Source organism: Cyprinodon tularosa, unplaced genomic scaffold (assembly GCF_016077235.1).
Source record: "Cyprinodon tularosa strain WSP-4 unplaced genomic scaffold, ASM1607723v1 ctg198, whole genome shotgun sequence".
Taxonomy (NCBI): domain Eukaryota; kingdom Metazoa; phylum Chordata; class Actinopteri; order Cyprinodontiformes; family Cyprinodontidae; genus Cyprinodon; species Cyprinodon tularosa.
The window spans coordinates 267,026-291,322 of NW_024038724.1; the positions used below are offsets into that span (position 1 = coordinate 267,026).

The 24,297-nt window shown below is 37.6% G+C and overlaps 1 protein-coding gene across 1 annotated transcript; it reads left to right on the plus strand.

Annotated features, from left to right (window-relative positions):
* The first annotated feature begins 4,219 nt into the window (after positions 1-4,219).
* On the plus strand, positions 4,220-24,075 carry trarg1a (trafficking regulator of GLUT4 (SLC2A4) 1a). Its single transcript, XM_038284018.1, has 3 exons — positions 4,220-5,180; positions 21,089-21,221; positions 22,229-24,075. The coding sequence occupies exons 1-3, from the start codon at positions 4,770-4,772 to the stop codon at positions 22,237-22,239; spliced, it is 555 nt and encodes a 184-aa protein (XP_038139946.1). The 5' UTR covers positions 4,220-4,769; the 3' UTR covers positions 22,240-24,075.
* Positions 24,076-24,297: the final 222 nt, after the last annotated feature.

The following is a 24,297-nucleotide window of genomic DNA, read 5'->3' on the forward strand; positions in this document are numbered from 1 at the left end:
AGATAGATAGATAGATAGATAGATAGATAGATAGATAGATAGATAGATAGATAGATAGATAGATAGATAGATAGATAGATAGATAGATAGATAGATAGATAGACATTCTAGAGACTAATTTTGCAACTAAGGTTGTTTTCCAGTAATGGTGACTTAACAAAAAGAACTGGAAGTGCTTATTAAATCTATTTCATCAGTGGGATCCAACATTTTCTTTTGTTTCCCCGTGCAAGTTTGAACTCCATTCAAGGCCATGGTGACTTGCTGGATTTTATTGGTAAGAGATAAGGATCCAACTTTGAATATCTGTTTGAAAAAAATATTTAATACCATTACAATTTCTCTCTTTTGGTGCATTTCATTTCTTAAATGTTTCTTTAAAAGTTAATATTACACAAAGCACTTGTGTGTTACACGGATAAGCAAAAAAAAATAAATAAATAAATGAGTTATGGTTTTCCTCCCCACTGTATACTTACCAACTATATTTTGTCAACTCACCACATAGGTAGATCATCAAAAAAATAAGCTAGGGGTGAGCGAGCCATTGGGGTAGATTTGCATAGAGACCATGGGGACATGTCCCTACCAAAAGTTTGGCCCAACCTACATGTCCCTACCAATAATTCTGTGAATATAGATATTTATAATTTACAATACAGAGTTGTTGCTGCAGTCGCTTCTTTTCTCACAACTTGTATATTGAAGTTAATATTTAAAATGCTCAGTTTTAGCTCCTCTTATAATTCCTGCACCCATGTAAATACAATAAATCTATTTGCAGCCCCTTGAATATGTTATTTCACTTTGTTTTACAGTACAGAGAATATCAGCATATCACACAAAAATAATAAGAGTGGGTTTAACCTCTGTGTCCCTCTGCACAATTCTATTTCTTCAAAAGAAAACACCGGATAAATGCACATACAACAGACATATTTAGACTATATTTGGTTAAAAAGGCACATATTTACCTTCTGTCTGAGTCAATGGTAAGTTCAAATGTAACCCTTTTCAAAGTGCTAAGTTGTCAAAATTTTACATTATTCTGAGCCACTTATGCTTCAAACATTGATAAACAGCATATTGTGAGTGTAGTGCTTATAAAATTTGTATAAATGTAGTAAAAAATGCTGTTTTCTCTTTAAACGAAATACGCCCTGATGCTCATGACAAGTATAAAAAAAAAAAATAAATAAAAAATAGGAGCATGCATAATGAGTAGGACCAATGATCCATCCATCCATTTTCAAACACGCTTATCCCAAGTGGGGTCGCAAGGGGTGCTGGTGCTTATCATAATGGGTAGGACCAATGATATCAGATCAATTCAATTTAAGACCAATAGTGTCCCTACCAAAATTGAGCTCAAACCTATGCCCTTGGAGAGAGCACTGATGGTTTATGGTTTGCAGGTTTGAGAGGAGAGGGCAGAAGGGAGACAGAAGAGAGGATGGCAGCAGGGGGCGAGAGAGAGTAAACAGGGAAAATAGAAAATGAATCTAACATTAGAAAAAAACAAACTAGAGACAAGGAATACATAAAGCTGAATTACTACAAATCACCCAACTAATCAAAAACAAAAATTAAGAAAACAAGAAAAAAAACTGTGTCTATAAATTGAAAGCTCCTAGGCCTAGTTCCTGTTTAGATGTGAGTAAAACATTCAATCTAAAACATATTCACACAGGTTAACGTAAGGTTATTCTAAACTAAATCCTTAGCAGCATCTATATTGAAATATTTAATCAACTGAATTTCTCATGGCTGCTTATAAAGTGTGGTTAGAATAAGCTGATTGATGATGCAGAGTGGAGCCCATCTATTGAAAAGCTCACTCCAACATTGAACTGCAGGAGAAAACTGCATAGCAGCACAATCCCACTGCTGGCTTCCCTCCATAAAACACTGGTGCTGATGCTGGGAGGGAGAGAAGAAAGGAAGGAGGGAGGGGGTACAAAGCCCCCTGCGTCTCCTTTCTTTCTTCAGGAGACAAGTTGGAAAGAAAGCAAGTCTGACACCGGAAGACAGGCAGTAACGTTTCAAAATAAAAGCCACCACATTACATCTTTTTTTTTTTTTTTTACCTTTTAATTCCCTATTAATAATAATAAAATATATATATATATATATATATATATATATATATATATATATATATATATATATATATATATATATATATATATATAAAACAAAATAAACAAAATAAAAATAAAAACTTAATGTTGGAACTGTAACTATACAGTCATATGTTTACATCACTTTTTTTTCACCGGTGTTTTTTTATCACAATGTTTTTATCACTGCTGCTTACCTTTATCAAGGCTGCACTTAAAAAAAATACAGAGAGCCGTACTAAACTAAATTTCCTTTTGTATACAATTGTGTGTACTAAATGACAAAATAAAATCTGTCTAAGTCTAATAATTTATAGTATTAGTAAATGAATACGGCACAGCGCGGTCTAGAAGGGGGGCCAGGGGTGGTCATGGCCACCCTTACCCAATTATTGGCCACCTCTACCGTTTTTTCTCTCTATTACAGATGGTGGCAGCAGTGATACTCTCTAGTGGAATTTTCAAAACATTTAAATTTTTTGTGGTTAATTATACACATCAATATACTAACATCAAAGATGATAAATACAGATTTCATGCTCTTTTCAGAACTAGATTTTGTTTTTAAATGGGGTAAAGAGAAAATGTGCATCAGGGAGTCTTCAGTGAAACATAGATAAACAACAATTTTAATAAAAACTTATCAGTAAATATCAGTTTTATGCAGAATGTTTATTGATACATGTAAGTAAGTAATGATGATGGAAAAGATTTATGCCCCATATCTCAAAACTGAAAGAATTTTATCCATTATACCTTTTATTTAGAACGCACGGATGTTTAAATATATGCATCTACTTGTAAGCAAAGGCTGTAGGAAAGTATAGTTCGTCTTTATTTAGAAAATATGGATGTTTTGCTCGTTAATTTTCCTGTTGGAACAGTGTAGATTGACCCTGAGGTCCTGGCGCCTATCTGCTTTTGGCCACCCCTCAGTGTACGATGGTTATTGCCACCATTATAAAAAATATCTGGCTATGCCTCTGATACAGCATGAAAAACTCCCATCATCATTTAAACATAAATAGTATTATTGAAAAATATTTTATTTGTATAGTTAATTTGTTAGCTTATTTATGTTGTTTCTGCAGGACGTTATCCAAAAATATACATTTTAATTTCATTTTCACAAATTTCACTGAATAGATTATATGACAAGACTTATCTCTTATAAACAATAATCAGCTTTGAACCACACCTCCACGAAAGCCAATCAGCATCCAAAGTTCATCTTAAAAGGCCTCCGATACGCACTTGTCTGCTCCTGTGTGCAGGCGGCGGATGCGCTGTGACTTCATTCAGATGACACCATTTCAATCCACCTCCAGCCCCTCCTCCACTATAGCTAAAGCTTCATCAGAGTGTCATTCCTCCCGGACTCTAACTGCGTTCCCTGTCTCATCTTAACCGGTCCAGCAGAAGACCGCCATGTTGAGCCTGGTTCTGCCAGAGGTTGCTTCCCAACAGGGAGTTTTTCCTCTCCACTGTCGCTTCATGCTTGCTCATCATGAGGTTCTGTCATCCAAACTGGACTTCCATCTTCCAGGTCCCTGAGTGAAGCTCTAGTATCAGCTCACGCAGTCCACTGGATCTCCCCATAAAGCTCAGCAGTCTACAGACTGACCAACTTCATCTATCTCCACTCCACCACCAGTTTCAGGCCTGAGAGGGAAACAGCCCTATTCTTTGCTCCTGTTTATGCATATTTATCAAAATTAAGCGCTATGTTTCCTGCCGAGGTCTGAGCGCCAAAGACAAAGTAACAGTAGGAATAAATTTCTACTAATTTTCTTTTCTGTTCATGTGAGTTTGTCAGATTAAAATATTTTTGTCGATTCCGTTTATTTTAAGAACATCGTTCATGTCCTTTAATAGGCTGTGTTTTTACAACTAATTTTAACATTTCTTTTAGGAACATGTCTAAGACTCAGGGACTTATTGCTGATTTTAGTCCATAAATAATGAATTATGGACTATATGACAATTTAATTTTAATGTATTTTTTTATCTATATGGGGGTGAAAATCGTTATTTTATTTTGAGATCATCCACCGGAAGCCGTTGGATAGAAGTGCAAAGCTGACATGGTCCCAAGTAGAGTACAGTGCCTCTGCGGCGTTGAGAGACAGCGAGGAGAAAGGAGGGGATAGGGACTCTGTCTGCTTTGAAAAAAAAAAAAAAGCTCAGCTTTTTCTCTTTTTCATTTGTGAGAAAGAAAAGGAAAATACTTAAATACGATTTTTTAAATCCAGATACTCTTTAAAGCACCGTGGTGCGTCTGGATCAAAGTGGGATAGGTGGATTCATCAGAAGAGAGGAGGGTTTCTGATCTGATGCTTTTTGGAAATGATTCAAACAATAAATGCTAATGAAGGAGAAGGAAGCTGACTTAGGAGGATTCATCATTTGCTTTCTTCTAATTGACTTTATTTGTTCTGGCTCCTTCAAATCTGAGCTCATCAAGAAAAACTAATTTATTCACTGCAGGAGGAATTCTTACTTTAAAGTTAATTGACATCTAAAAGAATAATTATAAAAACTAAATTTCCATTAAGGAATGTGGAGACACTCTGTTGCAAAATAAGCTTCCGGTCTGATCTGCACTTTTTGTTGAATTTTTGTGGCATTTCTTGATATAACCGAGAGTGGATGATGGCCATCAACACCGACACCGACTTCCAGAAGTCCAACCTTGGCGCTGATGGAGGAGGAGGAGGCGCTCCGCCCGCGGACTTCCAGGAGACGGAGAAACTCCTGACGGTGACCACCGAGCCCGGAGGGAACGGGATGAAAATGTCCACCTCCTTCACTGTGCCCCCCGATAAGGCCCTGGAGGCAGATCAGAACGGCCACAGCGTCGGTCTGAGGTCGGGCTCCGTCGGGCAGCTGTCCGCCGCCGGCCACCTGTCTCCATCCAGGGCCAGCCTGAGCCGCTCCTCCACCGGGAACGCCACCGTCCCGGAGACCCCGAAGCCCAAGGATTACCTCATCCTGGTCATCCTGTCCTGCTTCTGCCCAGTTTGGCCCGTCAGTATTGTAGCACTGGTGTACTCAGTTATGGTGAGTAAGGATTTATTTATCAATAAAAACCAGTGGCGGTTCTAGACCAAATGTACCAGGGGGCCAGGAGGGGGCCAGCATGTTTCATTTGGGGGGCACAGAAAAGCATGAAATAAAAATAAAAAAACAGGACAAGGGATTCAAAAATATTAAGATAGCTGTATGAAGTGACATTTCTATTCAAGGTTTAATTAACATTCTCTGTCTTATTAGACTTAGACAGATTTATTTGTCATTTTGTTTACACAACTGTAAAACAAAAAGAAATTTCTTTTAGGACAGCTCCCGGGAAAATTTCATTTTTTTAAAAGTGCAGCATTGAAAAACAGTTTCAAAATATATATATATATAAACAGTAAAATATACATAATATATGATTTAAATTTAAAGTTCTAACATTTTCAGGTTTATATATATATATATATTAGTGCTGTCAATCGATTAAATTTTTTTAATCGCGATTAATCCCATCAATGCCTGAGTTAACTCGCGATTAATCGCATTTTAATCGCAAATTTTTTTTCTGATTGAAAATCATTTAAATACTCTCGATGAGATACAAAAAATACATACAGGCTAGGTTTGTGCCAATGTTCTTTTTTTAAAATGAAAACAGGTCACAGACATCGATTTATGCCATAGAAACATATGGCAAGAAGATGGGGAGGCATGTAGCAAAAAATAACAAATATGTAGCCAAAAAAAGGCCCTGAAAACAGGCTGATGTAAAAGACAGTCTTTACAGTTAATGCAGTCTTTTGAACAAAGACAAGCATTTTACCCTACTGCTATAAAATGTAGTACAGTTAACATTAGATGTTAATTAACCAAGATAATAATGAACAATTTTCAATCAATACATCAAAATCAATAGACCGACATCACTAGATGGAGGTAGTCTATGCTCTAGAAAGTTACTTTTCAGCCTCTTAACAAAAATGAGAACACACACACACTCACCCACCCACACACAGACACACCCACCCACACACACACACGATACCGACTTGTGGCGTACACAGACAGCAAGAGTGCCGTAGCAGATTCCCTTTCACCTCAGTATTCTGTTTTCTCAGCGTATTTCAGGTTGCTACTAGTTACCAGACACTCAACTTGTTTGTTGGTGGTGGGGCTTAAAGAAAAGGCACTAGCGCTACCCAGTGTATGAGCGTCTTTTTCCCTTGAGGAGCTCCGCTCTCGAAGCCTATGAGAAATGCATAGACTGGGGGAAATAGCCCCGCCTTTCCGCAGGCTGCAGCGGGATGTACTTGGAAAATTGTACCATAAAACCACATAGCGTTAATCTCACGTTAAAAAAATTATCGCCGTTAAAATGGCCTTGCGTTAACGCGATAATAACGCGATAATTTTGACAGCACTAATATATATATATATATATATATATATATATATATATATACACACACACACACACACACACACACACACACACACACACACACACACACATATATATATATATATATATATATATATATATACACACACACACACACACACACACACACACACACACACACACACACACACACATATATATATATATATATATATATATACACACACACACACACATATATATATATATATATATATATATATATATATATATATATATATATATATATATATAATTACAGTTTTCTATAAAATCTGAATTAGAACTCAAGAAAAACTGATAAATTCTACTGTAAAAATTAGAGTATTTTTTATTTGTTTTGAAAAAATCAGATAGCAAGTGAAAACTGGGATCATATCTCAATATCACTGAAGCTATCGCCTTATTGCTTTTAGATAATTAGTAAAACAGAATTTGTAAAGAAAAAAATATGAAATAGATCCAAAGAACCTTTCAGTAACCATGTCTGTTCCAACGCATATGATCATTAGAATTTCTTTGAGTATTATGGGCCAGGACATGATCTACAGGGCTCTGGCCCCTGTTGGCCCCCGTCTAGAGCCGCCCATGATAAAAACTACAAGAAAACATCCAAATGAAGTGATATGGAAGCACCTGGTAGGTTACGTTAAGTTTGCATTTACTAATAGTAATAATAATTGAACTTTGTTGATCTCACATTGGATAAATTTACCTTTACATTTAACCCATCCACTTGGGGAGTACAGGACAGTCACTGTGGGACAGTCAGAGGCGTAGCCAGAACATTTTTATAAGGGTGGCCGGGCGATAACCAGTGTACACTGAGGGGTGGCTGAAAATGGATAGGCAGCAGAACCTCAGGGTCAATATGCACTGTTCCAACAGGAAAACGAACGAGCAAAAAAATCAATATTTTCTAACAAACTATACTTTCCAACAGCCTTTGCTAACAATAAACATCCATGCTTTTTAGATAAAAGGTAAAGTGGATAAAATTCTTTCAGGTTTGAGTTCTGGGGTGAACATCTTTTCCAATGTCATTACTTACCTACTTTTATCAATAATCATCCTGCATAAAATTGATATTTACAAGCACTAATATCTACATTAATTGATTAGTAAATAGTTTTTTATTAAAATTGTTATTTATCTATGATTTCACTAAAGACTCCTAGATGAATGCAGAGACACATCATTTTCTCTTTACCCCATAAAACACAAAATCTAGTTCTGAAAAGAGCAGGAATCCTGTATTTACCATCTTTAATGTTAGTATATTGATGTGCATAATTAACCTCAGCGTTTTTGTTGTCAAGTAATTGTGAATATATGAAAAATAGTAAGTAATATATGAAAATTTAGAATGTTTTGAATATTCCACTTGATTATTGGGGGGGGATGGTTGGCTAAAGGTGGCCATGGCCACCCTTGGCCCCCCATCTAGCTCCGCCCCGGGGAGAGTTGTAAAATTGTGTGTAAACAATGTGTTTTAAACAGACACATCAGTTTGGGGGTCCTTGGCCTGAAAAACATTGAAGACCCCTGGTTTACAGTATAAGGTCGATGTTAATGATCTGAGACTAACATGCGACAGATTAAGTTGTGTTAGTTGTTGTCCTGTTGAAACACTAACTCTAAGTTAACTTCCTTAGAACCATGACTATTTTGATTTTTTTAAGTTTGCAGTGATAGAAGGGTTATAGTAAATAGACACTATCCCCATACCATGATACCTGATGCACCATGCATCAGAGGTTGCCTTTAATTCAGGCTTATCTGCCAAACTGTCTGTGAACATTAGCCCTGAGGCCATTGTTTCGAAAGATAAGTGTATTGAAATTGCCATTTTCAAATAGAGCAGAGTTTGTTAAAATTTAATAAAGCATGCACACATACAAGAGATTAATTACAAATAATGAAATTAGTACACCAATTTATATACATTTAAATTCCTCAATATACATTTTATTAGTCAGCTTAAAGGATCTGAAACAAACATGAAAATTCCAGGGCCTTTTTATTCTCAACTTAATTTAGATTAAATGCTTTTGTCATGTTGTTTGTGCTCCCTTTATGCAAAGACATCTGACTCTGATAAGGCAGTAAGCATTGATATTTTTTAAATTAGCTTTTCAAAACTACTGCTACATGTGGCCTGTAAAGATTTTTCCTGACGAATGTTAAACTTATATTGGTAGCAACTGCTGTTCAGAAGATAAAATGTCTGGAAAGTTTAACCTTGGCTCTGGTTAAACTATTTAAGAATGGATAGAGACTAGCTAAAATAGCTTTACAGGGTGTTATCCATAATAACCCATCCCCCATTGTAATAACTAGCCCCAGTTTGAATTAGTTCAGGGTGTCTGGGTTGAGGTGAGGAAGACTATGAGGCTATGAGGTGGGGTCTCATACATTCCTGCAGTAACCTGCTGAATTTGATGCACTTTTCACATCTGTACTCACCACAGACACAAACTGTTGCTCCTATATTGGTCCAGCAGGGACTCAGGATGCGAGGGTTGCCTGGGGCCTCTAATGGCACCGTGGGAGTGGCTGATATGGGGCTGCCTGCCCAGGCCCGGTATTGTCTTTGTGGTAACTCGTGTTGTGGATTGTTTAGACTGGAGGTATGCTGGGCTTGGTTGGGGGTCACAGGGCTGCTCTCCATCCTAACCTTTTCTGGAATGGCCCCTCATTGTACACATTATATAGCACTGTGAGCGAGTGCCTATCAGGTTTGATGAAGGCTCTGGTGTGGCCTCCCTCCGTTTAGAGAGCAATTGGGAAAATCACTCCTGTGTGGTGTTTCCCCGTGTTATGGGGACTTTTCATTGACTTCCATTCATATGTGTGGCCTAGTCCTTAGCATAGATGAGGAGAACATTTATTTTACAGTATTTCAGCAGAAAATTTATCTCTTTTTAATTTAAACAGATCAATCAGCTCTGATGAAGATGGCTGTGTTCGATTATACAACAGTAAAGTAACAATGACCTTGGGATTCCCCCCTATATTGTAATTAAGTTCTGCTGAGGTCTAAAAAGAGTATATAAAAGTTAAGTTAAATGTAATTCTTAAATCACTATTCTAGCTCCCTGATTTATAATTGAAAACGACATAAATTGTTTAAATTTTTAAAAGGCTTTTTAAAGCTGAAGGAAAAGTAGGCTCTGCACCAATAAACACTTCTAAATGTATCTACTGTATTTATTCATATCAAAAATAAAGTTGTTGGTTTGTCGACTTTGAACAGTGGGGTAAGATTAGGCTGATCTGATCATTGATTTGAGAAAATGCTCCTTTGTTATGGTAAGTGCTTCATAAATCTGCCATTTGATGTTTGCAGGATTTTGACATCTAAATGTACAAAACATTACAACTGTTTCCACTATAAATAAAGGATTAAATAACATTTAGATAGCTAACTTGGGACGACCTCGTAGGACAGCCTTACATTAACATATCACCACTATGACAGTTAGGAGGACCAATTATTTAGATGATCCACCCGGAAATAAAAGATCTTCCTCTATACCTTTAAATCATGTGTCAGGATGTGGGACACATATTGTAGAACACCTTACCTAGATAAACAATGTATTTTTCTCTCATAATATATTTTAATTATCCCATTTTTCTTGTAACTCTCACTCCTTTTAGATTCATTGTTACTATGAAGGAATATTTCTGTGTCAGCCAATCCTTCACTAGAGATGTAATGCAGAGAGACGAGGGAGTAATTTCTATATTCTCTAGTGCTGCACCTAAGGTTTTATAAGATGCTTTATGTGACAGTCATCCGATCCTTTGCATATTTGGTCCCAGGATGATCAGGGACTTTCTGCTTCTGACACGCCTTTATTTCTTTGTTTCGCACGGTTTATCTACAGTATCATGGTGCTTGTTACAATTATTAAGTTAAATGCATCAAATGAAATGATACTCAATAGCATGACTTCAGACTCTCCTCTAGTTATTACTAGTTTATTATTATTATATATTTGTAATATTTTCCTTTCCTCAAACCTTTCTCTGCCTTGGCTGGAAATCCATGCAAGATGCTGTTGTAGGGTGTTTATCAGCAGATGTACCTTTCAAAAGAATCAGTATTATTTCCATATTTTATGCATCTCGTTATTTATTTGTCCGGATAAAACTTTAAAATCTCCTATATGATAAAGATATTGCAGCTTGAATTGATATGATATTTGATATTAGCACCAATCATACATGGATGGATGGATGGATGGATGGATGGATGGATGGAAGGATGGATGGATGGATGGATGGATGGATGGATGGATGGATGGATGGATGGATGGATGGATGGATGGATGGATGGATGGATGGATGGATGGATGGATGGATGGATGGATGGATGGATGGATGGATGGAAGGATTATAAGCCAGCTGCTTTACACTTGGCTATCCTGAGACTAAACAGCTATTGAGTATCTAAAACTGCAGAAAGTTTGGCTTTACATTGAAGACGTTTTCTAAAAAACAAAAAAGTGGTACAGCAATATCAGTTGTAATTCTCTCATGTCTTTATTTGAAGCCCTTAAATTATATCTTTGTTTTTACTTCTCATACCTTTGTAAAAGCCAGATTCTTATCCATGGAAGACCAAAGCAAGATCAATGAAGGAAACCCATTAGTTCCTTAATGTCACTCCTGTGGCCACTATACGCTAAGGCCATATTAGGTATTATCCACAAGGCAGCATGTATTTCCCCAAGCCATCATCACAGACCTACTGACACCCACAAGTCTTCACAGGTATTCAAAAGGAGATGCTCTGACAGAGGACAGAAGGAGGAAAACTGGAGAAGGAAGAAACTGGAGCTGCCCACTAACTCGATAGATGGCGAGAGAAGTCAATTTGGTTTCTCTGCAGAGGGCAGATTGCTGCAGTTCCCTGGCTCTGTGGCTGCCATCAGCATCCTCTCTCTTTCCTGAGGGTATGAGAAAGGGGATATGGGCCTTCGAAGGAAGATCAAAACATCTCTGGCTGCAAGGGCAGATGGGTGTGAGAGAAACAGCAAATGGCCATAAAGTAGTCCCTATCACTTGATTAGAAAAGCCGACTGGGATGTTGCAGTGATGCCGGATGAGTGTAATAGAGTCAGAGCATTCATTGTGACCAAATAAACAGTGATGTGGCTAATAATACCGCATGATGTCGCCTTATAAGGCCTGATCACCACGAAGCTCTAAAATACTCATGGATGAGGTGTAGCAGACACTTCTGATGAAAAACCATTATAATTCTAGATTTGGTAACAATGCTGTCAGGGGTTATCAAGCCCCAGTGAGGAAGAAGCCATTAATCCAGAAGCTTTAACAGAGCCAGATTAGAGCTCATAAATGCACTCTGGGATAAATACCCTCACTTTGAGAGAAATTTCCCATAGTTTGGTGAAACTAAAAGGAAATACTGTTACCCCAATCATTATTGTGATATTTGGAGGAAAGACAAAACACAAAACAGGGATGGTGGATCTTTCCTGTGGTCTCTCAGCAGATGGTTCTTTCTAACACCATGAGTATTGGTCCAGGCTTTCTATGGAAACTTTAAGAACCAGGGTTGTGTTTTAGTTAAAGTGTTTCTAAAATACTTACAGTAGGTGCTTGTGAAATAAATATGTGGGTCAGTATGTGTCAGAAAGTAAACATTATCTACCTGCCCTGCATTAAAGAGCTGAAACAGAACTTGCACTCTGTTTACTGTCCTGGTGCAGATCCGTACACCATCTCTGGTGACATAAACTGACGAGGTCTAGATCTGCATAATGTCAAGGCTGGGTTGCCAATAAACCTCCGCTGAGCTTGAAGGAGCAGATTTTGCTGCAACAATCTTTCTCAGTCACCATTTTCAGCCCGTGCTGCAGTGACACTGTGCTCAGTCACAGGTAGTGGTTCTCCTGCAGGTTTAATGTGGATCCAGAGTTCTTTAACATCGAAAGTGATTTCCCTCTGTTTGAAATGGGCAGTTTGGCTAAGACAGTGGAAACTGATAGATCTGTTTGTTCCATAGGTTTTAATCCCTTGGACATCAAAACTGATTATGGCTAAAACAGGAAAACATTAAGCTTCTAGAACAGCCTTCCTAAAACCCAAACCCCGACCCTAGAGATTGGTGATTCTACTTATTTCACGCCTCGAATAGCTAACAGCATAAGTCAGCTCTTATAATTTTGTCAAGTGGAATGCCCCGATATAAAGCAAGAATTATGAGGACATTGCTCATTAAACTAAAAACAGGTTGTCAAGAGGCCACCTGCTAAGGAACATTCAAGCAAGGTTGTTGTTGTATAATCACACTGTTCTAAAAAGTGCAGTTTAAACAAGCAATCAAAATCCTAAAATACATTTTAACTCCATGTCCTTGATGACTAAACATTTTCTAACAAGTCTATATCTGCTCTCTTATATTCATTCACCTACAAGAAAATAATTGATAGAAAAAGTTACAGTACTAAAGTAAGTTTTTTAGTATTGCATATTTTAGTCACAAGGAAATTAAAGTGTTTTCCATGATAACAACAAAAGAAAAAGAAAGCATTAAAAAATACATTTCAGTCACATGATAAAGGAAAGCAAAGTAAAACCAATATGAAATTAATATGGAATTAGTTGAAAGTTTCCATAGAACAGTCAGAGAAGACTCTAAACAAACAAGGGTTTTCACCTTGACTTCATAAAAACTGCAGACTTAAAGCCGCTTTCCAGCTTTATCAAACATAAAATCTAAATTCTTCTCATTACTTTTTGGTTTTAATCCTGATGATGCAGAGTAGACTAGAAACAGAAGACCTGAATGGTGTATAAGGTTGATACTCTTAGCTGAGGGGAACAATTACTCCACTGACACGTTCCAAACAATGTTTACAACCCAAATCATTTTTCATAAAGGGGCTGTATGGTGGCGTAGCTGTAGGATTGTTCCCTTGAAGCCAAAATGTCCTGGGTTTGATCCCCAGACTTCTTTGTGCATGGAGTTTGCATGTTCTCCCCGTGCATGCATGGTCTCTCTCCAGGTACTCTGGCTTCCTCTCACATCCCAAAAGCAGAAGAGGTTAATCAGCATCTCTAAATTGCACTTAGGTGACTGTGCATAGATTTTCTATATGTTGCATTGTGATAGACTAACATCTGAGAGAAAATGCATCTGCATGTTATCTCCAATAATATCTGCATAGATGTTATCTCATTCATTCCCTGGGTCTCTTTTTCGAACCTTCCTGGTTATTGGAATTTTAGTCTTCTGCAAAGTTCATCATATATAGTTCATTTCCAGGAAAACTGGGTTATCAACATGAATATGCACCAGCACTTTTGGTTGCTTAGTTACCCTAAATAACAGGAGTGAGCATAATGATGCGGCTCCAATTAGGTAAGGTGCATTTATTTGCAATAAACCCTAAACACCACGTTTGCATTAGTTATAGCACTGCATTACAGAATTTATATGGAATGAAGCCACAGAAAACAAACCATGTGCTGAAATGACAGTATTTTTTTCTTATTCTGAAAGAAAGTGAAAGGCAAGAAATGTAAATGATGGTCACTCTATAATTACCCCCTAGATTCCTTAAAAATGCACTGGGGCAGAAAGCTAAACGTGGCTGATCCGCAGTCAATTACCGGGATTGGAGAGAGAGAGGTGATATTTTTTTACAGCCCAGACGAGCCCATCCCAGTAATGTAAATGTCCAAACTGCAGCAGCATTATTGCATGCTCTGCAGATCTGATGGTAAAATATGGACTTGCATATGTTACATAAGAGGAAAGTTGTGATTGTGCATATGTATATGTGAGGCGGTAAATGGCTTCCTATTAGTAGTTGCCAAACGCAAGCTTTGCAATGCAGTGTTGGATACAGTTGTTGAGTTCTACGAAGCAAGAAGACAAATGTGCCAACAGTTTGGGTTGTTTTTGCTTTTGGCTACATTGTGTGATGATTATATTCTCATCTACCACAAAAAAAATGCAGTTAAAACAGGATAATAAGGTTAGTTGAGAACTGTACATACATGCTAGTAAGAATTTGGTAGAATATCAAAAGTTTATGACTTTAGAAAATAATTTTGGGTATTCTGCTACAATTTTCACTCTACTTAAGCTAAAATTTTGAATCCTTCCTTGAGACAAAACCAGTAAAAAGGAGTCAGGATTGGAGGCAGGTCTCATCAGACACTTTTGCAGTCCTGTCCATTCATGTCCTATAGGATTGATATCAGGGTTTTGTGATGGCTGCTTCTATAAGGCTTAACAGACGGTTTCTTAGGGTCGATGATAATCTAGGTTTCAACAAAATATCTAAGGATGATACTATAAATCCATTAATCTATCTTTAAATGGACGGTTTTAGGGCATGTCCCTCTTACAGGAGTCCACTGAGAAAACCCAGAATTTACCGGGGGACCCAAATAAGTTTCTTCCATGTTACCAATCTCTGGGTCCCAGAGAACAAGCTGCATAGTGTCATCATATGGTTTAAATTAGGAATAAGTAAAATTTGGCCTACTGATGAACCGATGTTCAACGTCTAACACCCAATGACCATCAGAGAGATGGTTTCACCAGGGAAAAAAGTCTTCAGCTGCTACTAAAATGCTAAGAAAGGACAGGACTTCTTTTAAAGGGCACACAATGTGACCATTAGTATGCAAAGAGAGACTGGGATCAATGTTTTATGCCTTGATACACCTCCCTGCATCTGTAGACATGGCTGCTCAGATTTTGCTGAGAAACAGGTGCCCCTTTAAACTATACTTGGCTTAGTTGTAAAATAATAGGCTGCCTTGAGGATTGTCTACTTTAAAGAGGAAAAGAAAACAAGAGCTGGAAAAACTCTTTTTAAAACATCGATAAAGTTGTGTTTTTTCCCTGAGAGAGACGTTATTAACACTAGTACACCATGGCTGTGTCCAAATGTTCCCCCTAATCACTAAATAGTGGTTACACCATTTTAAATCAGTGTCCAAACGTCTAGTGGATGAGAAGTAGTGGACTCGAAATTTACCACAATATACCTTGAAAAGTGGTGTTCATCAATGGTCACTAGACGGGCAGATATATCCCAAAATGCATTGTTGTGACTTTGTCCAGCTGTCTGGTAGCGATAGTGGCAACAAATAAAAAAGATGGCGCAGGCACTGTACAGGAAGTCACGTGACCAACGAGGAGCGAAAAGTAATGATCATTTGTCCAAACGGTAAGTTAACTGATCTCACTATAAAGTCTGCTATATAGTTCCTGCTCTATATAGTGACTGAGGGGTTTAGGGGTTCAGACAGACGTTCAGACACACCCTAGGTCTCTCTTCGCCATATATCTTAAAAGCAACTTTTGTTCTTTTTCATCTTGCTCATCATATTTTTTAGCACCACCCTCTGGCTTTCAGTATTATATTGCCTCATGTTGCTGACAGTCAGCACAGGATTAGTAATCTTTTAATTTTACCAACATGTTTGTTATATCTAGATAAAGATAAATTATGGAAAATAATTGTAAAAATAGAAAGGTTTGCTCTGTAATTCCAATGTAGATTGATATTAAGAAGGGTATAAAACTTTTAGGACACGTCAATCTTAAAAAAAGAGACAAAAAGACAGATTTGAAGTCTGGGTGATGTAGAATTTTTTTTTCATAGATTGAAAATTAACTTCTCTACAGGTTTGAACAGTTTAAAGCCAGTATGTCTGAATATATAACAAAATAATTGTGTAAAGATCTACTGGATCTTCACCAATGAAAACCTTTTACCAGAGCTTCATTGTGAGAAAAAAAAAAAAATCTGTTCTTCTAAGTAAACATATAAAGCTTTTCCAGCAGCTGCAAGGCATCTTACAGCTGCAGCTTTAAGAGTAGCTTCATGGTTCTGACACATTTGATCATCTGACCGTGTTAAGAAGTTTAAAACTTTAATGCTGAGTCTGGTTTAAAAAGGCAGAACCCAAAAAAAAAGTTGGCAGCTCAGAGACTCTGAATCCTCAAACAGCCAGAAAAAAGTGCTTAATAAAAAAAAAAAAAAAAAAACATTTCTTCGCCCATCTACTGAATGGATTACTCTCTAAGCCCTACCCATAAATCCCATCTCTTTAAACCTTTGAAATATTATTTAGATATGCATGATATTCCATATAAGTAAATTTAAGTCCTGAAATGTTTTTTTTCCATTTGTTAAAATATTTAAAATAATTCCAGAAACATGGTCATATCATGAAAAATGGCTTCTTTTGTACAGTACTCCTTTTCACCCGGCTGCTGGTAGTCCTTCATTATTCATGTCAAGAGACATAAAAAAACAGAGCACTTACTGCCTTACCAGCCTCCACCTTCCTTCGCCTGAATGCATGAGAGAGCATAAACAGAGTGTGGGTGCTTAGTGAGGACACAGAGTAAAATCAAGGCTTTTTAGGGTAGGATTTCACTTTATGAAAAGATGTGCATTTGTTCCAATCAATAAAGATATTATTCAGTTAGTCCACACACATCATATAATCTGTTGTAACCCCGATGAGTTAAATCAAAGATTAAACAAAAATAGCTTCACTGAAGCATTTTCTCATTTGTTTTTTTTTTCCTTATGCAAAGGAAATTTGTACTGTCCCATAAATCTTCCTTATTTCATTGATGTTTTCTCTCTAAGCAGGACAAATAGACAGCATTTTCTGAAAGGGCCTTGCATTGATTTAAGGTGCTGATGTTGCTCTCCTTTGTGATCTGTGTCCGGATCGATACAGGCTCTAGAGGGAGTGTTTTTTATTTATTTTTTTACCATAGCTCAACATCACAGACATGAAGGTGAGAGACCAGAGTGTGCATGTGCCATGTCTCTGCAAAGTAAGTGTACACAGTCCTTTTAAAAATGCCAAACTGTAATAATGTAAAAAAGAATTGAAAACATGATAGATTAGTTTGATTCATTTATTACTTCATGTTATAAAAACGTGACAATTAAAGCTACAGTGTGTAATAATTACAGGCATATAAAGTCAGAAATTTAATATATTATACGTACATAACTATGTTATTTATCATCACCTATGAGCTCAGCCTTTTAAACATAATATTTGCGTTGCCTTAGAATTCGTTATTTATAATTACATAGGAGCGGGTCTCGCAGCCATGGAGGCTGACATCTTTGCGCTACGGCAAGCGCAGAGGCAACAAACTAGCGATTGCGAGATCTCCCATGACGCTCGAAAATAACTACGGCAAGTTGAGAGAGATGAACTGAGACGGTACTGAACAGTAGATGGCAGTATTATGCTTGAGAAGCGTTTAGTCTGCCTGAAACCAAAGAAGAAGAAGAAGCAGGTATACTGCGCCTCAGTAACAAGAAAGGTGAACAAGGCGGCAGGCGTGAGTGACTTTGCAAACTGTTTGTCACTGTGTGGCCAAACATCAGACGAATGGAGGATCATGCCTACTCTGTATCACAACGAAAAGCGGCGGACACCGAACCCCCATCATCTAAGAAGCGGAAACACGACGAGAATAAACGCAAGCGTGACAAGAAACGACAAAAAACACGGATCAACATTGGCACGGCATTTACACGATGGAAGTCACTGATGGAGGAAAAAGGTTTTCAAAGTGACGCTCAAGTTGCCAGTTTTCTCTTGGACAGGTAATTAATCCTACACACACAATTGTCTAACATCACTTTAGTTTTTTGGGGTACAGGATGCTCAGACCTGTCTAAAACAATAACATGCTGCGTGATGATGCTGTTACTCTCCAGTATACTTATTCAGCAACGTCCCTGACGTTTTACAGGTAATGATTCAGTAATTTTCTGTAAAATAATTTTCTGGATATATACCTCGGTTACTTCTCTCCGGCTCCTTTGGAGATCTTCAAGCCTTTCCTCCTCTGCTCTCACCCCGCTGGCACCCCTCCCTCGCCTGGCCCTAGCTGCACGGCCCCCCTGCCCTCGCCCTCGTCCTCTCCCTCTCCCTCGCGTTGTAACCCCCGTGCCACCAAAATGACTTGGACTCTGTAAACGGGGAATATATATTCTTCCAGCGAACACAATCTCGCTGTTAAACTAATGACTACAGTTACTTCGTCTGTTTATATCACCATGCAAAGCAGCTCACCAAAACGTCACAACGATGTAGAAAAAATAACGGGTATATTTATTATCTTAAGTCTACATGAAATCTATACCCTACACAGACTAATGAAATACTATCTGTAAAATTATCTATGTAAACAAACCTCATCACTTGAGAAGGTAGGTGATGTGGACGTCGTGGAAGACATTTTGTCCCGTAACGCTCGCCGTACTGTTGGGGGGGAGAAGCGGTGGGGGGGAGATGTTCATGTTGCTGCGGTCTGCAGTCTGACCGCTAGATGTCGCTGAAAATTACACACTGTAGCTTTAAAGCTAAAATTATCCAGAGAGAAAACAAAAGAATAACTTTCTTTGAATAGATACAACTAACATTTTACATTTGGGACACCACAAAAGAGGATAGTTTGGCATAATAAGCTGAAAATTTTTGACTACAAAATAACTTTTACCAACTTGAAAATTTTTTTCAATTATCTGGCGATGCTTTACTGCAAGAGGACATGGCCATCTCACTATCATGAGACTACCAAGAACCTTGTTAATTTTCAGAAGGTGCATGAGGGAAACATGTACCCATTTGTAAAAAATAAAAATAAATCAGAACAAAGAACTTGCACAAACCCAAAACATACCAGTTAATCCCAGTTAATACCAGTTAAATCACTGTGACATGGTGTGCATATGATGCTGTCATTTTTTTATACGCTTCTCCTGAGTTATTCCTCTATACAGGAAATTGTTTAAATTTTTCGCAATAAAAACTGCAAACCACACGCTTCATATAAAGAATACTAATCAGCATATTTTAGAAAGTTCCAGCAGGATCATCGAATTCACTATTAATAAAGGCGGAAACTTAATAAGGCAAACCTGGAATTGAGTTAAAAGGTGTTTACACAACGTGCTGGTTATAGATTGTGTATATTTATGTAGGCAGGATAATTTAAAACCATGTTGGAAAAAAAGAATCTTTAAACTTTAGAGACAATAGTTGAAGGCATGTTCTGGTCAGCACTTTCATTGTCCTTGATTTATGTTAGGTTGCCAGCAAATTCGTCAAAAGCCCCACATTCATCCAGGAGTTATAGAAGGCCTGCAGGGGCTACATCATTGGGGTCTTTTATCTCTCTGTCCCTCTGCAGTGTAAACCTATCCTAACACAGAGGCAATCTCAGTTCTGCAGGCCTATGTGTCATTTCCCTGAGAAAAGACAAATCTAACATTACTGAGTGTCTTGCATCCATCCATTCATCCTTCATATTCTGTTAGGGTCACGATGGGGCTGGTGCTTATCTCCAGCAGCCTATGGGCAGAGGAAGGGTACAACCTGGATAGGTTGCAGCACAGAGACATCATGACTGATGCTGAACAAAACAAATACAGTACATGTTTCTTCTTATAAAATGATAAAAGTGAAACCATGAAACATGTATTTCTGTTCAACCATTGTTTTAATGGCACTTAATCTAAATGAGGAAATTGACTTACAAGACTGCATTTGAAATTGATAAAGATGAAGGTCAGGGTGAGCCCTACTTCCTGATTTAATGCATTTAAGCCTCAATGAGGAGTTCCTAAAGATGGCTAAGAGAGGACTTCACATAAGCCAGCTGTTATCCCTGCTTGAGGTGAGTGTAAAGCACATTAAACTAGTAGAAGATGAAATGAGAAGGAGTGAAAGGCAGGGAAATTGCTTGTGCAAGCTTTTCTGTTTTAGGACTCCCAAATGAAACCACACTGCAAGGACTTGAGGCTTCCCATTCATCATGTCTCACATGCACACACATAAATCACCCTGTCTTCCGATACTTGGGGTAAATAAAGCGATATACATACTGCATAAAAATGAAATACAGCTCTTCCTCACTGATGTGCTCTCAGATGGCTCTGCAATGCACCATCCTCCATCAGTCCGGAATTGCCCATTTGAAATAGAAAATTCGCCAATGGCAGCTGGGAATACATTTTTATTGCCATTTTTTTTTTAACTCAAAGGACAGAAGAAATAAACAGCTCAGCACTCCTGTTGTTTTTCTGCCATTTCTGCTTGTTCATAAATAATTGAGATCTAATTCATTAATACCGGTAATGTGAAACAGTCAAGGAGCTGCAGGTAAAATATAACATTCCCTGGATTACGCATAAGAAACTATAAACTTAAAACAATTTAGCAGGTCAAAAGAAGCAGGCATGCAAATGTTGAACGGTCAGTGCCAAGCCTTATGTACCAGGAGATCGTACTTCAACTAAACTGGCAAATAGGGTAAGGAGAGGATTGTTCAAAGGAGCAAAAAGAGGTGCAGAGATGATTCAAAGCTCATTTGCACTGGCAATATCTGGTGTAAAAAGTAATACTGAACATTATCCTTTGGTTATTAACACCTGATCTCTAAATTTTTCTTTGTGTGTTCCAGTCTAGAAACAGTCTCCAGAATGGGGATATAGATGGAGCCAGGAGGCTGGGTCGACTGGCTCGTCTGCTGAGCATCGTCTCCATTTTCCTGGGAGTTCTCATCATTGTCGTCTATACCTCAGTTCACTTCACAGGTACTCAACCTAACCAGATTGGCCAAAATTTAAAACACTACAGTACAATTTCATCTAATAGTAATTAGTTTTCTTTGTCCAAAGAGATGGATAAGGTTAAAAAATTTGAGTATGCATGGTGTCGATCTGGATATTCCTACTGTTAAGTTTTTATTAGAGCGGCACCCTGGGAAAATGTAATTTGAGGGGCTGATTTTACCAAATAGCACTCTGTTGTGCTGAAATTAAGAAAAAGTCTTAATTATAACAGAAAGGGTGAGTCCTAGGAACAAGAAGTGACCTAAAACAGTCACGGTGTTATTGAGGATGGTGAGTGGAAGAAAGTTGAGGCTTGCTCTGTAGGAGTCCACCATCATTTCAAAGTGTCATGAGCAGATTAAGCCCTAGATGGTTCTGATAACACCAGTGGACCGGCTGATCCACTTTGTGTCTACATGTGAGCTTCTCACCATCCTGGATCAGACCCAAAAAAGATGCTTCAGGAGTTTTACAGCTCTGTCCATAATGGTGCATTGGTGTAAAGAGAGAAATGGAGTGGGGAGAGAACACACCCCTGGGGGACGCCACTGCTGATGGTTCTTCTGCAGGTTAAGATGCTCCCCAGTTGTTTCTACAAAATGATCTGTAACACGTTACTACATGATTTAATTTCCACATAAGGAATGTATGTCTTTACATGTCACCTCACAATACAATTTCCAGGTTACACATATTAGTTCATGATGAAATCAAACCTGTGAAAAATATTCCCATGTATTTAACATGTCACAACACATTGTAACATTAAATTATCCTCAGAGAGCCTGAATGAAACATATCGAGATTACTTTAAGAGATTATAAGACCATGTGGTAGAACCGTACCTCTCTAATTTGGAATATTATTTTGTTGTGATATATAATAAACACACTAACTCATAAAACATTTAAATAGTTTGTGCTGACTTGTGTTTTTTATTAACCCTAACCGTCTTCGTCCCTTTTTTCCCTATCTTGTTCTTTTTCTAGCTTTAAAATAACAACCTGGAGGAGCAAATGTTACGTCGAAGCCAAACCACAGAAGCAACAAAGAAAAAAGGACTGCTCAAACAAAAATGGAGTACCCTACTTTATGCCAAGAAGTTACAGCATCAAAATTAACTTCAGGTAGCAAAAAATGTTGGCCAGTCATGAACAGCGGCCTAAAAACAAAGAAGCAAATAAAAGTATATATCACTGACAGATGCATGCATTAGAACCCAGTAACATTTGCCTGACAGAATATCTTCATATTGAATTGTTCAAGTTTAAGAAAAAGGAAGGACTGAATGCAGATCTGTGTGATTATTACAGGAGGCTACATGTTTGTTTTTCCCTTTGTGAACAATGGACTTTTGGATGTGAAGGTGAAGATTTGTGTATGTAGAGCAGATAAATGATGGATTTTCTATCAGGCTCCTTCAAAGAAAAATCTATGAACTTAAGATGGCTCGTTTAATCTTCATATATATTCTAAATGATCCTCTTGCATTTGAAGCATTATACAGGAAATAATATATTTGAAATATGGAAATGTATTATTGAATAGAAGATATTGATTTTATAAGATGTTTGTATCCAAAGTGTTATTAAGTTTGTTAAAGCTGTCCTTATAGCTGCTTCGCCAGCAATTGGAAAAAAAAAGAAATCCCCTCGAAATTCAAGAGTTTGTTACAGAAAAATTGGTTCTTTTTGTCTCGTCGTATGATTTGGTTTACCAGTTTAAAAAAAAAAGAGACAACAACTGCATGCCAGAATGTAAATAGCCCAACACTCTGCCTTCTTTTAGACTGTTATAGGTTTTTTTTTCTATCTTTTAGGAACAAGCACTTTTGCACATGAAACAGTTATTTGTGTATTTTCTTTCCTTGGATAGTTATCATCACGTTAGTCCTGCCACCATTTACAAATCAAGCCTATAGTACAAACATTGTTCTTCCCAGTTTCATCTGTCCTTCAATCCTTTCAGATGCTTTTATACATTTACAAAGTTTCTAGGCATTATACATTGCTATACCTTGACTGTTACAACCCGTTCAATCATTGAATGTTTCATTCCTCCTTGTATGGGTATGTAATGTATTTATATATATATATATATCTAAATATATATATGCAATATCTTCGCATGTAATGGGCCTAACAGCCTGATAAGCACTTATTTTTGTAAAAGAGCAAGTGTACGAGTTTGCCTAAGAACAACTTGCATTTAAGAAGTCTTACTTAAAATGATGGCATGACAAATTGTCTGGATTTGTCACTTTAAGAAAAACCTGTATGTTTAGACATATGTAGATGTTGTATATAGACATGAAAAGGCTTATGCTCCAAAGCTCTGATAATAATCAGTGAGTCATGTTGCATTATTCAAAAGGGTTTGTCTTTTTTCTGTGGCCATTAAAGTGTATTTTTGATCCAATTAAAGCTAAAATGCATTTAACTGGGTACCATTTGTTGAGTTCTAATGGTCATTTAAAAGCTTTATAGAATTGCAATTGCAACAATGCAGCTGATATAATCTGAAGTCCTCTAGTGAACATCATCGGTCAAGGCTGTTCAGTTGCAGATTGATGTTCTTTTCTCAGTCATAGCTGTGCAGAAAAAATTATTTATCTGAACATCCAAGAGCAGCAAAAATCCAAAGACTCCTCATAATTACTTATCACAGCTCGAGCTTCATTTGAACTTTCTTCATCTGCTGTGTTTAGGAGGCATTTGTTCACCATTTTCACCTCTGTAATGTCACAGTTTTTTTCTCTTATATTGTATGTGCCGGTTCTCATTTCTGTAGTGTACCTTTTGCATGTGAGGAATAAATGTAACCATGCATGGTCCAAGTTTTGTCTTTTGGTGATAACTTTCAGGCTTAAGCACTTTGGAGTCAGAGGATGGGCTGTAAAGGGGTTTCTTTATTTTTCTCCCTTTAAGTTTTAACATCAGATTCTAAGTAATGACAGTAGAGTCGGATGCAGGAGTTTGCCCTGTAACCGGAGGGTTATCTGTTCAAGCCCGGGCTCTGGCTTTCAAGAGGCCTTTGAGGTGGTCAGAGGGTCCGATGG

Excerpts from the sequence above, each read along its gene's own strand:
- trarg1a (XM_038284018.1), top strand. The coding sequence starts at position 4,770 with ATGATGGCCATCAACACCGACACCGACTTCCAGAAGTCCAACCTTGGC. Across the intron at positions 5,181-21,088 it reads CACTGGTGTACTCAGTTATG|TCTAGAAACAGTCTCCAGAA; the intron begins GTGAGTAAGGAT and ends TGTGTGTTCCAG.